This window comes from Dermacentor variabilis, chromosome 1, assembly GCF_050947875.1.
Source record: "Dermacentor variabilis isolate Ectoservices chromosome 1, ASM5094787v1, whole genome shotgun sequence".
Lineage (NCBI taxonomy): Eukaryota > Metazoa > Arthropoda > Arachnida > Ixodida > Ixodidae > Dermacentor > Dermacentor variabilis.
Genome location: NC_134568.1, coordinates 148,809,166 through 148,824,240, shown reverse-complemented (window position 1 = coordinate 148,824,240; position 15,075 = coordinate 148,809,166). Strand labels below are relative to the sequence as shown.

Below are 15,075 nucleotides of genomic sequence, written 5' to 3'. Positions count from 1 at the left end.
TTGCCGAAAGACAGAGTTGTAAAGTTGGTTTAGTTTTCTGAAAATTTGTGATTTTTGCCAATTTTGAATAAACAAATGATGACCCAAATAAAAGATTTTAAACCAACAGTCACTAGATTTTAAGTATTTCTTTCAAGTGCAACAAACCTTGTAAAATTTGATGCAGTGGTTGTGGAGAAAAACGAGTTCTCCTTTTACATGTATTTATATAGGACCACCAGAGCTAAAGGTTCCTCTTAAGGGCTACTTTCCCCACTATCGCGTCCGCGTATAGAGCAAAATCCCGAAGATTGCATAATACCGGCCTGACCCGCAGCAGAGGTGCAGCAAACGTTCAGCTCTCCCCATACGTGGGCTGATCCCGAATGTAACGCCATGCCAGGCCGACCAGCGGCGGAGGTGAAGCAGGCATTAAGCACACCCCATTCGTGGGCCGATCCCGAAGACAGTGCAACGCGGTGCCGACATACGGCGGAGGTGCAGTTCGCCATTAAGGGGCCCACATACACAGCTTTGCGGGTAGTATTTCTTCAGAGAGTGGGAGGGCACTGAGATTTTTTACTTATCAAACATCAGGTCATCGACGGCGAAACTAGGGACACCAAAGCCGTCCTCGGGCTCCACCTAGAAAGCGCCTTCGACAAAGTTACGCACTCTGCCATCCTCGCGCAGGTATCGCATCTAAACCTAGGCGAGAGGTCGTACGAATATTTCAAAGGCATCCTCACCGGCAGATGGCGGAGCTCAGACTCGGCGACCTGAAGACGGACGAGAAGACATTAGGGAGCCAGGGCACTTCCCAAGGCTCCGTCATCTCACCCATGCTATTTATTCTTGCTATGATTCAAGTTGCCAAAAGACTACGCCAGCTTGAAGGACTGAAGCACACGATATACGCGGACGACATTACGCTGTGGGTGGACGGGGGCAGTGATGCCCGCACAAAATCCACGCCACAGACGGCAGTCGACACGATCGAAGAAAGCTTGGAAGGTACGGGACTGCGTTGCTCCCCAAGTAAGTTGGAGCTCCTGCTTTACCAACCGATCAAAACGCACAGAATCAAGAAGCAAAGGAAACACGAAAAGATCAAGATCCGCACCAGGGATGGTAACACAATACCGACGGTCAGCAAGATCCGAGTCCTGGGCATGACGATCGAAGCGCTCGGCAGGAACGGAGACACCATCACCCTCAGCATGGGTGAGGCGTCCAATGCCAGCAGACTGCTCAAGCGCGTTACCACCAAGAAGGGAGTCATGAAGGAGGAAAACTTCATCAGGCTTATACACTCCTTCGTACTCTGCCAGTGTACGTGGCAGCCTTCGACAAGTGGGCGAAAACCGAAAAGAACAAGCTAGACATCCTAATCCGGAGGGCTTACGAGACACCCCTCGGTCTACTTGAAACTACCAACATGAAACGTCTCCTCCAGCTGGGCATACACAACACGCTCGACGAGGTCATCGAAGCGCAAAGAGCCGCTCAGTTGGAAAGATTGTCATCAACAAAGGCCGGCAGAAAGATCCTGTGCAGTCTAGGCATCGGTTATCATGAACAGCTGGGACCAAAATGCCCCGTCCCCGACCACGTACGATGAAACGCGCGGGTTGACCCCTTGCCGAAGAGCATGCATCCGGAATTCAACGAAGGCAGAAGACGCGCTATAGCCAAGGCACTAACGGACCTGCACGCGGAAGACACCGGTGCCAGATACGTGGATGCAGCCGAATATGCCGGCCGCAACTGCTTCGCGATCGCGGTGGTCGACTCCGTGCGGGCGACTGCCAGCACATCGAGCAAGCAAGTGGAGGAAGCAGAAGAAATAGCCATCGCCCTGGCCATCGTAACCCGAGAATGCCACATGATCCTCAGCGACTCCAGACAGGCGGTGAGGAACTACGCCAAAGGAAGAATTGCCCCAACGTCGGCACGCGTCCTGCTCCGACAGGCATACCGCGACAAGAGGACTCGAATCAAGTGGTTCCCGGAGCACGCAGGACAAGCGTCGGAGAAGCATGCCAATCGCAACGAAACGGCACACGCCCGAGCGGGAGGATTAACCGACCGCGCCCAAGGCAATGGCTGCCCGCTGTGTTTCAGCGCCAAAGACCGGATGACCACCTATAACGAACTGACCAAGGCTTTCGGCTGCCCCGTAGACTTCTCCCGCCGCCCTGCAAAGGGCTCAGCAGGTCGCTGGCCGTGCTGTTCAGGTAACTACAAACGAGAACACTTCCAAGCCCGGCGCTATTGCATAGGATGTAACCAGAATCGCACCACCATGACAAGTGCAGAGCGTGCTGCAGGGAGAAGGCCACATTCGAGCACATGCTATGGGATTGCTCCAAACATCCAAGCCAAGCTAACTCAGGACATACCGCCGCAGCTTGAGGAAGCAACGTGGAGCGAAGACCAAGAAATACAACTACAGGCCGTCGAGCAGGTCATCGAGGCGATGGCTAGGCAGGAGCCTGGTGAGCCGGCAACGGCGAGCGGGGATCCTCGCAGAGCACCCGCTGTAAGAGTCGGCAGTCGTAGCCGTAGGGAGGACCTTGTGGCGACAGGACTAGGCGAGCAGGATTTATTTACATATTAACATTTTAAGGAAGATACATTGGCAGTTTATACTGTCCGTTGCGTACAAACTATTTACTAAGGTAATTGCATATAGAATCAGGAGCACCTTAGACTTCTGTCAAGAAAGGACCAGGCAGGATTCCGTAAAGGCCACTCAACAATAGATCATATTCACACTATCAATCAGGTGATAGAGAAATGTGCGGAATATAACCAACCCTTATATATAGCTTTCATTGATTACGAGAAAGCGTTTGATTCTGTCGAAACCTCAGCAGTCATGGAGGCATTACGGAATCAGGGTGTAGACGAGCCGTATGTAAAAATACTGAAAGCTATCTATAGCGGCTCCACAGCCACCATAGTCCTCCATAAAGCAAGCAACAAAATCCCAATAAAGAAAGGCGTCAGGCAGGGAGATACGATATCTCCAATGCTATTCACAGCGTGTTTACAGGAGGTATTCAGAGACCTGGATTGGGAAGAATTGGGGATAAAGGTTAATGGAGAATACCTTAGTAACTTGCGATTCGCTGATGATATTGCCTTGCATAGTAACTCAGGGGACCAATTGCAATGCATGCTCACTGACCTGGAGAGGCAAAGCAGAAGAGTGGGTCTAAAAATTAATTTGCAGAAAACTAAAGTAATGCTTAACAGTCTCGGAAGAGAACAGCAATTTACAATAGGCCGCGAGGCACTGGAAGTCGTAAGGGAATACATCTACTTAGGGCAGGTAGTGACGGCGGATCCGGATCATGAGACGGAAATAATCAGAAGAATAAGAATGGGCTGGGGTGCATTTGGCAGGCATTCTCAGATCATGAACAGCAGGTTGCCATTATCCCTCAAGAGAGAAGTATATAATAGCTGTGTCTTACCAGTACTCACCTACGGGGCAGAAACCTGGAGGCTTACGAAAAGGGTTCTACTCAAATTGAGGACGACGCAACGAGCTATGGAAAGAAGAATGATAGGTGTAACGTTAAGGGATAAGAAAAGAGCAGATTGGGTGAGAGAACAAACGCGAGTTAATGACATCTTAGTTGAAATCAAGAAAAAGAAATGGGCATGGGCAGGACATGTATTGAGGAGGGAAGATAACCGATGGTCATTAAGAGGAAGCTTTAGCTCGGGCCCAACTCCGACGCGGCCTATTCAAATACATGTAAAACGCAAAAACGTTTTTATGAGATAACCCCTGGACCGATTTTGATGAAATTTGTTGCATTTGAAAGAAAAAGTTAAATTCTAGTGAGTGTTGAAGCGGAATTTCGATTTAAGGCTTGAATTTTTTTTAAACGATTTTCAAATATTTGACCGTTTGAAAAAAATAGAAGCACGAAGTTTACAAATTCATAGATCTGCATAAAGAATTTATATCGTGGTTCTGTAAACGGCACCCATTAGATCATTCAAAGCGGACAAATTCAATATGTCATTTTCCATCTTACCTGAATTTGTTACGTTGGTTACAACGGTTTTGCAAAAGTTGTATTTCCCTATGAATACATTTTTTTATATTCATGTGCAACATATCGATTTTGTCCGCTTTGGATGTACTACTAGATTCCATTCACAGAATTGTATTATCATTTTTAGTGGTTGAGTTACGGAGTTGTAAACTTGATAGTTTCGTTTTTTGAAAAGTTTCGATTTTCGCCAATTTTTAATAAAAAATTGACGACCTAACTCGAAAATTCGAAACCAACAGTCACTAGATTTTATGTTTTTCTTTTAAATGCAACAAACCTCGTCAAATTTGGTGCAGTGGTTGGCGAAAAAAACGAATTCTCCTTTTACATGTATTTAGATAGGAGCACTCGAGCTAAAGCTTCCTCTTAAGGGTTACGGACTGGATACCAAGGGGAGGGAAGCGTAGCAGGGGGCGGCAGAAAGTTAGGTGGGCGGATGAGATTAAGAAGTTTGCAGGCACGGCATGGCCACAATTAGTACATGACCGGGGTTGTTGGAGAAGTATGGGTGAGACCTTTGCCCTGCAGTGGGCGTAACCAGGCTGATGATGATTATGATGAGCCATTGTGAAACTAAGGATGTAGTTAGCATGCCCAGCCGTAACTGCTGCAAATTGCAGCAGTTACGAGTGGTGGAACCCCGCTGGGGCTGATAGTGAAGAAAGCTTCCTTTCTCTGCGCACTCTCGCGATGGTGAAGCTAAAATGATGAGGAGGCCACCATAACAGAATGGATGGACCACCTGCGGATAGGACGAAGCACACCAAGTTTTTAGCACTTGGCCTGGAGTCAAGCGCTACAATGGCTAGTATGGCCTCACGGAGATGATAGACCGAACTGCTTCGCACTGCTAACACTGGACTGATACTAAGAAAATACTCTGTTCGCAGACACCACGCTACACTGAAATTAGCAAAACAAAATCAGTTTATAAACTGACAGTGTCAATTATCTGGTGTCCTTATTGTGCGTGTGAATGGCATAAAGGTCCTCGCAATGAAATGGTAGTATCTTTGTTTTTGCTGCAGTTGCACACAAACAAACTTCGTTGAAGTGATCGGACAGCAATCTACCAGCAGGGAAGACCAACCCGCAAATTAAAAATAATTGCTGGTTTCAGATCTTCCAGTGTACTTTGCGCTCAGCTACTATCTGTAATATTTTTTTTTCTTTTTGTGCTCTTATGAAGAGGAAAACTCCACATTTCTACAATATCAACAACAGTACACAAAATAGACTGGCTTTGAAGCTGTGACCACGCACCGCACTTTTCTACATTCAGCACATGTAGTATTGGGGCAACGCGTTTGAGCAAAATGATTAGGTTTTCGGTGAAAGCGCTGTGACAGGCGGGAGGAAATCGTTGTCATGCCCGGTCTAAATAATACCATCTGAAATCTTATTTACCTAACATATTTTTTGAGAAATCACTATAACCCTTTATACGTTTGCTTCGTATGAGTTATGTACTAGCTTGCCTCGTCAATCTCAAAAATGTATTGTCTTTGTGGGAAAGGCTTTCGTGAAAAACGGCCCAACATAACAGTAAAACATCCAGCATGGTTTCTATCCAGATGATTGACGAAATTCTGCACTGAGAACGTGTCGACTAGCGTGCGATTGAAAGTTTAATTATGATCGTTGTAAGCTTGTGTTGCGTCTAGCACGAGCGAGTAGTGTTAGCGATGTCATTGGTGTGAAAATGGTCAGCTCGGTCTGCGATTTGTTTTTGTGGATCTCCACATTGAACGTCACAGTCGTCACGATGAGAGCACACCCATGACATCATTAGCTCAGTGGGCTGGGAAGGCTCGAGTGGTAGCTCACCTTGAGGGATATAGGTAACAAGTATTGACGTACGTACTTTGCGATGATGAAAAATATGCAGAAACACCACTGGTGTTGTCTAACTATTCGTAAACAGGCCCCCAAATTTCAATTGGCCCACCCCAAACAATAACTAGGCCCACCCCCAAATTTCAAGTTGGCACACCCTCAAATTTAAATTGGCCCACCCTCAAGTTTAAAGTCGGCCACGCCCTATTTTCTTTTTGCCCAGCCTTAAACCTCAAGTTGGCTTAAACCCGAATTTCAATTGGGCCACCCCTAATTTTCAAGTTGGTCCACAGACGAATTTCCATAAATCGTCCTCCAAATTTCGAGCCGACGCATCCCAAAATTTAGGTTGACCCCCCCCCCATATCGCCCCCAAATTCAGATTGGCCGACCCCGAGATTGCTCCCACATTTAGGTAGGATCACCCCCAAATATAGATTGGCCCGCCTCCACAACACCACCAAATTTAGATTGGCCCACTCCAATACCACCCGAAAATCTAGGTTGGCCCATCCCCATATCAGCCCCAAACTAACGCTGGCGCAACCCTCGATCACCTCAAATTTAGGATGGCCCACTGCAAATCGCCCACCAACTAAGGTTAGTCCACCCATATTTTACCCTCCAATTCGGCTTGGCCCAGCCGCGCATCACCCCCATGGTTAGGTTAGCCCGACCCCATGTCAGCCCCAAATTTAGGTTGGCCCACCCCCATATCATCCCCAAATCCAGGTTCGCCCACCCCCATATCAGCCCCAAACTTAGCCTAGCCCAGCCCTCTATCACCTCAAATTTAGGATGGCCCACCGCAAATCACTCCCACCTTTAGTTTAGCCCACCCCCGTATCACCCCCGATTCAGCTTCACCCAGCCCCATATCAGCCCCATGGTTAGGGTGGCCCACCCCCCATATTTCTCCCAAATTTAGGTTCTCCCACCCCCGTATCCTCCCCAAATCCAGGATGGCCCACCCCCATATTCCCCCAAACTTAGGCTTACCCACCCCTATATCACCTCAAATTTAGGTTGAGCCACCCCCATATCAGCCTCACATTCAGCTTGGCTCACTATCATTTCACCCCAAATTTAAGTTGGGCCACTCCCATATCACTACCACATTCAACTTGACCAATCCCTGTATCACGGCCAAATTTGTGCTGACGCCACTTCCAATTTCAAGTTGGCCACCACACCCCCTTTTATAAAGACCTATGTATTCGTATGGGAAATGCGTCAAGTTTTTTGGCGTTACAGACACGATTTCGCACGATTTTGCTACCAGATCACTGGGGCACTCACCAAAGAATGCTTCGCATTAAAAGCAACTGCACCGAACGAGTGACGCCATATGTTGATCCTAAATACTGACGGCTAGCCAAGCTAGCTTCTCTGTAGAGCGACCGGGGCAGACACAGCACGGGACATTTATTCAAATTGTTTTTTTACGGTCACACCTACGGATTCATACCACTTGGCTGTAGGGGACACATTACCAGTAGCTATTAATCCACACGCTGCACATGTCCTATTTGGTGCATTTCTTAATTTGATGAATCTTTAGAAATAATTAACGTTCGGGCAGCGACTCAGCTTAGCAGACACTTTGTTCCGCACGAATGTTGCGTAGGAATGGCACTGGCCACCGGGTGGCATTGTGGCCCAGGTTGACCTCATTCGCTCGGAGTATTAAAGACATGGGAAAGTCGAAGAAAACGCAGCGTCCAGAAGGACGCAATAAGAATGGCCATTTTGTTCTCCCAGGTGCCACGCTACAGAGCACGAAAGTTTTTTTTTTTTTTTTTGCGTAGCACAAAGCTTTGCGCAAGCTTCTAGTTATGATGTCCAATGAATAAAACCTTCATAAATGCGATGACCTAACGAATGAACACGACATTGCTGTGTTTTAGGAAGGAAAAATAGAAAACATAATATTTCAAGAGAACGACTGGAAAACCAGAACCGAAAGCAAATCATGAGTTTTGTGTTTCTTCCATCTGGTGGGAGACTATAAAACTAAGTCCTATGCGGCTGTAAAAGAAAACTGCGCCGCTGAAAAACCAGAACCGAAAGCAAATGTTGGGTTTTGTGTTTCTGCCATCTAGTGAGAGACTACAAAACTAGGCCCTATGCGGAAAAAAAAGAAGACCGAAGCGAGAATCGAACCGCGGCCACCGCGAAGCGTGACTAAAGGTTCGCGCAATTCTACCGCTCGGCCACGGCTTCCAAGGGTTCGCGCAGGCGTACGAACGTCTTTTTATAGACACCACGTAAATTTTCACGACAGTGTTACAAAAAACGCGTTTGGGAACAGTGTTACGCCGTGTGTGGAGAGTCGAGCTAGGCATCAGTCGAAAGCTGAGTCTCCGGACTACATACGCTGCACTGCGTATTGCGATAGAAGCCGTAGTGTAATCACAGCCGCGGTTCTTGCCTCGAAAATGGAGTACAAATTTTCGTCGTTTCCATAGGCTTCCATTGCTAAATCTTTAACCGCTGTGGGAACAAAATTCTTACGTGCCATAGAGTGATCACTGCACTTGGCTCGTGTGGATTGTCTTCCAGAACACGTCTGTCACCTGCGTTTTTTGATAATCGACCTGCAGCTTTTGTTATTCGCGAAAAACCCGCTCGTTCCATTGAAAACGCGCTAGCTTCGTGCCGGGGCCGCTTGGGGCGCTAGTTGGTACGTGTCCAGAAAAGCTGGATATGGATGGCTCGCATGCGACGGTCTTGCGTCCTGTTCCGCCTCGCTGTGGCATCGCTTTGCTCGCCCTACTCGCGTTGCGCTTCCAAATGATTACTGAAGATACCTATAAAATTTTAGGTTTCTTAAGCTCTGCTGGAAATGCGGCACTCGGACAAGTCCCGCTAGGCTGGATCCACCTGCATCCAACAATATCCTTCTCCTCCTTCGCCCATCTCGCTCGAGGAAGAACCTTGCAACGAGATTCGCGGTTTTTGACCAGCAGCTGGGTATATATAATCAGTGGCTCTCTGAAGAATTGCGCAATTATTCTGTCAAATAATACATTCACCTAAGTAGTTAACTATTCATGGCTATTGCCCTGTATCGAATGTACTCCTGGCCAAATAATACAGTTGCAAACTTCGAAACAGACTTTGCGTGCGTGCGTGCGTGCGTGCGTGCGTGACGTGAATTTTGCCGAGTCACTTATTTTGTAAACGCAAACGCGTTGAAGTGGCCGGTTGACTATGGGTACAGCCGAGCACTGCAGTTTTGAATAAACATTCATTCATGTATATTTCTTTGTGGTGCAGCCAGCCCGAGTTGGCATCAGCAAACAGGAGTTCGATTTGGCCTTGGCTGTGTTGATCGCGATGCTGGTGGTGATATTTGTCGGCGTCGTGACCATGATGGTCTGTTGTACCTGCTTGAAGTCGTGGTAAGCTGAACGCGTTGCTCTTCTGCCTGCATCTTTCTGTTCCGATATAATGTTCCCGTTAAATTAACACGCATTGTTCAATTTAATGGCCAAGCCCAGCTTAACACAGTGACACTTGCTATTTCGCTCACGCGAAAACTGCCTCCCTTGTGTACGGGATTTTGCTATGTTTGCATGGGCTGAACTTCAATGCGAAATTGCTCGTGCGACATAACGGGTAGCCAATAAAAACCATTTTGCAGAGTGACGCCGGGGTGCTACAGCTGTTTTCTATATTTTGATCGATTAATATGTTTCGATCTGAAAAAAATTGCGAAAACAACTTCTAGACTGTTCTATTTTTGTCTTTATAACCCAAATCTAACGTGCCCGGGCAGCACAGTAAACGCGCCTTTCAAGAAGAAAAGTACAGCCGCTGCGACACGCGTATGGGAGAATTCGAATACCACAGGTGTGGTCATTGCATATTTTAAAATTGTCGCACTAAATAGCTACATGCGAAATACTCTCACGACATACCTTACAAACGATTGTGTCAACATACATTAGCGCATGCGTAGATAATCTTTGTCTAAACAAACAAAATGAAGGATACGACTGTGATAAAACTACATATTTGATGCATATGGTAAAATAAATGTCACAGCCCAGTAGCGCAGGCTCGACAAGGACGCAAAGAAATTATTATACGCACATTCCATGTAGTTTAGTTTGTGATGTAGCACGCTGGATGCTTCTGTTTCCCTTCGTTTCAATTTCGAAACGCTTGTTTTCAGGTATGCCTATAAAGCCAAGGAAGCTTTGGGTACGTACGAAATAGCGTTCACTTCTGGTGTCCAAGTGAAAATCACTGCCTGTGTACTGTACTGCCAAGTTCATAAAAGGGGCAGGACCTCTGTCAAGCTTGCGAGCTTTTAGTCCTGTCTCCTTCTCTGTCTAAGAGAAAATAAAGACTGAATTGAATTGAATTGAAAGTTATAAAAAAAGAAGATACGACATGTCTTACATTTCGTTTATATGCAGTGCGGCACGACGAAAGTCCCCCAGTGACCACTACGTAAGCATTCTTCCGCTGTGTAAATACATAACGGGAAACACGGTAACCATATTGACACTTATAGTATCAACAGATAGATAGATAGATAGATAGTACTTTTATTCATGTCAATCTTTTTTTCTTTCTTCTTTCTTTCTTCTCTTTCTTTCTTTTCTTTTTCTTTCTCTTTTCCAGAGAGAACCCACTGTGGACAGAACAGTAAGTTCCACGCAGGCGCTGCTGTGTGTCGTGCAGTGAACTGAGATTTATTTTCCGCTTTGTCTTATTTCGTTGCATCGCTTTGCGCGAATTGACGGATTTTCTCTTTTGTGTGTTCTTTTCTTTTATCCCGCTCCCGTTGCAGGAAGCTCAAGATCTACGAAGAACAGGTGAGTAGCCCGTCCTACGTTCTTTCCAAGAGCGTGAGCTAAGCAGCCCCCCCCCCTCCCCCCTTTCTGCGCCCCGCAACAACCCCGCACACTCGTTCGCGCCTTGCAGGAGCTGAGCATGAGCGTGGCGCCTGACAACTTGGTGACCACGGAGGCGGACATCGCCGCCTTCAGCTTCAACGACGACACGAGCAGCGCCGTGTATGCCACGCTGCGGCGCAACAGCGTCAGTCACGTTGGCGCCGAGTCACGCAACGGCTACTCGACCCTGGCGAGCCACCGGCCCACGGCCTCGTCGCGCAGGCAGCGCGAGCCGGATGCCGCAGACGTGAGGACGATTCCTGCTGTTCGCTCCCTCGCGCACCCTTTCGCTGCCGCCTCATAGCGCCGCCGTCAGCCACTCACTGCGCAGTAGCGAAGAAGCGACGGTCGGTAGGAAATGAAAACTGGTGGGAAAAGTCAGATAGTCGGTATATACGCGAGAAAAATATTCAATGCCTACGCAGAAGCCGGTTAGCAACAAACACGCGTTCCTGCATTACGCAGAACTAAACGTGTATAAATCGGGTAAAAATCGCGCTTCCCTATTGGTGTGAGGTTCACTTTCTATGTTTATCTTTCTTAGGCTTTATTTTCTATTTCGAATGAATGGGTACACTCTGAGAAAAATTGGTAGGCCTAGTAACACTGCCGCAGCCGGCCGCTTCAATATTTAGCGACAAATTAGGCACTCCATCGATCGATCCCAGTATGGAACAAAATATCTGCTTCTGTGCATCCTTTCGACAGTTCTCGCAAACATAATCTGTCGCAAAAGCCTAATGCTCAACACCTTCGGTCCACAACGTGCCACCTTGTGCGCGTTCATCACGGCATTCCGCTACAATGGCCTCTCATTTGCTGCCATCGAAGCCTTACTGCCTACGAACCGCACACTCCTCGGCGAGAGCGCGGCCCTTGCTTCGGTGACACACTGCGCATACGCAACTGCGTGCCGTAAGGTCACGTAACCATATCTCTTCCGGCTCGTTGCCTGACGGCATCAATGTTACTACAGATTTGCAGATTGTGTCAATTACTTAAGTACGGTATAGTTTCTTTTTTTTAATCTGATATATATATATATATATATATATATATAGGGTGATCAAAAAGATGCAAATGCCACGTAGCTGGACAGAACCAAGGTAATGCTGTTTGCCGTCGCTTAGAGTTAGATTATTTCTTGCATTCCGCCAAATTACATAATTAGAATGAATTCATTAATCAACTTCTCTAATATTATAATCACATGAAAAGTGTCAATGAGAAAATTGTAGAGCAACATGAAAAACTCCCAATACAGCTTTTTGTTGCTCAATACGTGCTACACAAGAGTGTTTTTCCGAGCGTGAAAAAAAGCCCGCGAATACACGCAGAATTGCCGCGCGACTGGCCGTTCGAGGCACTTTGCGTGTATTCGCGGGCTTCTTCGATGCTTGCAAAAACATTTTTATGTAGCACGTAGTGTGAAGACCGGTTAAGGCTAATTGTGTAATTAGGCGGAACGCAAAAAATAATCTAAGTGTCTCCAAGCGACGGCAAACAACATCACATTGCTTCTGTCTAGATACGTGGCATTTGCATACTTCTAAAGTTCGGATAAAGTTACGTGGGACACCCTGTATAAAGGGTGTTTCAGCGAACACTTTAAAGAAACTTATAAAATTGCCCGTGGCAGATAACACAATTCTAGTTCATGAGCTGGTGTACTCAAAGAGGCGGACATTTCTTGCACAAAAACTTGGAGTGCATAATCGGCTAAGCGGCAAAAATTCGCTAATTAATCTTTTAGCTAATAACGTTATGGCACACACGGCAATTTACAAATTATGGGGGGTGAGACTGCAAGGCATATCCACTTGAAAAGAAGTGTGTGCGTGACACCATCTACGTGATATGGGCCATGAAACTTGCGGTAACAATGCACTGTCGTTCCTCTTACTTTCTTAACACAACGTCGTTTTGTGCACTGAAGCACGAAAGTAACTGGAACGCCAACGCATTTCTCCGCAAAGTTCGGGAATAAATATCTCGAAACTGGTGTCATCCCGTGAGTTCGTTTCAAGTGGATCCGCCTAGCTAATTTCCCGGCTACAATTTGTAAATTGCAATATGTGCCATAAGATAATCAGTTAGAAACTTAATTAGTGATTTTTGTTAATTAACCAATTCTAAATTTCAATTTCTTGTGCAAGTAATGTCCGCCTCTTCGAGTAGATCAGCTCAGGGACTAGAATTATGCTATCTGCCACAGGGAATTTTTTAAAAAAAGTTTTTTGAATGTGTTCGCTGAAGCATCCGGTATATGTGTGTGTCCGGCCGAACTTGAGAGATCACTGGCGGGACGTGATCGCCTTCAAGGCCGAGCCTTCTTTCTCGTGCTTTGCAGAACCACGAGTACCATGAGCTGCACTCAAGCGACGCCCGTCCCACCGGGGACAGCACTCCGTTCAGCACGTTCAGGCCCACGGGGAAGAACACACCGACCACAGAAGGGAGGCTCTTCCAAGAAGCGAGCTCCTCTCATAAAAGCAACGAACCTGTTCTAGTGGCCGAGCTCTTATAGGACGATATATTCATTCTTAAGGCTGGCGATGACGCCGTCACCCCTCCGGTAGCGACGCTTCGCTGACGAAATCCAGATGCCGCAACTGCTTCATCTTTTCTTTGTGTGTGGATCTGCGTGTGAGAGTGTGTGTGTGCTTGCGCTTGCAAGTGTTCGTTGTTATCAGCCCGGTGTGAATAATTCCGGTGCTTCGTGCGCGGTCACAAGCGTGACATCTTGGCGCGAAGAGCGGGCGGAACGTTCGTCCGTGTCCTCGTACTGCGACGCTCATCGTCTTTTGGCCAAATGAAGTTTAGAGGAAAAGCGAGAGGACTTACAGAGGCGTCGTCGCATCGCTCGATATTGAGCAATTTTTCACTGTGTGTGCCAGTTTGGAGGCCTACTTCGGAGCTCACGTGTTTTCCTCCACACAAGACCTTCGCAAAGGACGCTGACAAGATGTCGTCGGGTGCTTTTGATGGCAGCGTTCCCTGGTCACTGCTTCATTAATAAGCGTTTTCTCCTATAATATCAGATAGCGTGCCATGCTCGCAGGTGTGTTCATTAAGCATCAAGGCCAAAATATCAATGAACAAAGAGTGTGCGAAACAACGGATACGGTGAATCTCTCTAAAAAACGAAATCGCGCTTCTACAGGTATTTCCTGGCCACGGTACACTGACACTACATGCGTAACGCCCGCGTTCGCTTTTCATCCTTCTGCTGACTTTATTGTAACGAGAATCTACTGTATCGCCAGAACACAGATATAGATGATCAGTCTTTTTATATTATGATTTAATAGAGATTTACGCTGAACGGCCAAGGTCATTAGTCAAATCGCAATCTTGGCAATAATACTTATTGGGACAGGCGTACATCATGCGCAAGGATGTCATCGGCGAAAACTTACGACGGTGTGGCTAATCAGCTAAAGAACATTTTTGGGCATCTGATTAGCTGCTTTAAAACATATACTTGCATTGCTTATTTAAAATTCGCAATAAACCATTCTGTAAATTTATTACAATGCGCTTCGATATATCGCTAATATTTGCATTGGCATCGCCTAATCACGCACCAAAAGCGCAACACGCTTGCTGCTCGCTATAGGTGCTTCACTATTTTACGCGCGATTTAGCCCCACTTCTTCAATTTTAGTCTAACTTTACCATGATGGTGTAACCAGCGCAAGAAGGGACACAGAACACAAGAAAATGGACAAGGACAAGTGCTTGTCCTTGTCGCCTTTCATGTGTTCTGTGTACCCTCTTGCGCTGGTTACGTCATGGAATACCAACTAACCCGCTCTCACACCTTGCTTCAGTCTAACTTTACGCCTCCTTGACATACGCCTGCCCACACAGAGTAGCTGCAAAGAGGAAATTAGCAGAAGGCCCACCACTATTTGTAAATAAATATACAGCGACTAAAAGGTCGCACGGTATATCCAAACAAACACATGTACACTCACGCAGGCTGATGTGCCATGTTACGGGCATGTTACTGCGTGTAAGGCACATTTACACATACAAAGGTTCTACATGCGCAGGTACGAAGATATACGTAGAAAATAAGTGTGCTCTGATATCTGCAATTTTCTTTCTATCCCGGTCCGCTGTTCGTTGTTTTCCTGTCAACGCGCATGAAACATGTGTTACCAACAGAAGCCACGACCCAACAATAAATTCCAGGTTGCATGCATTCCGCGTCGTGCATCAGCTTATTTATTTGTGTATTGTGCCAATAAAAACGTAGATAAAAATTG

The 15,075-nt window shown here is 46.7% G+C and overlaps 1 protein-coding gene across 1 annotated transcript in view; it reads left to right on the top strand.

Annotated features, from left to right (window-relative positions):
- Cad87A (cadherin 87A) overlaps positions 1 to 15,075 on the top strand; it is a 92,386-nt gene extending 77,311 nt beyond the window's left edge. Inside the window, exons 39-45 of the mRNA XM_075697449.1 lie at positions 9,171 to 9,295; positions 10,072 to 10,100; positions 10,319 to 10,352; positions 10,527 to 10,550; positions 10,696 to 10,720; positions 10,830 to 11,048; positions 13,152 to 15,075. Of these exons, the coding sequence (XP_075553564.1) occupies positions 9,171 to 9,295; positions 10,072 to 10,100; positions 10,319 to 10,352; positions 10,527 to 10,550; positions 10,696 to 10,720; positions 10,830 to 11,048; positions 13,152 to 13,328 (633 nt within the window). The 3' untranslated portion in view covers positions 13,329 to 15,075. The remainder of the gene's footprint in view (positions 1 to 9,170; positions 9,296 to 10,071; positions 10,101 to 10,318; positions 10,353 to 10,526; positions 10,551 to 10,695; positions 10,721 to 10,829; positions 11,049 to 13,151) is intronic.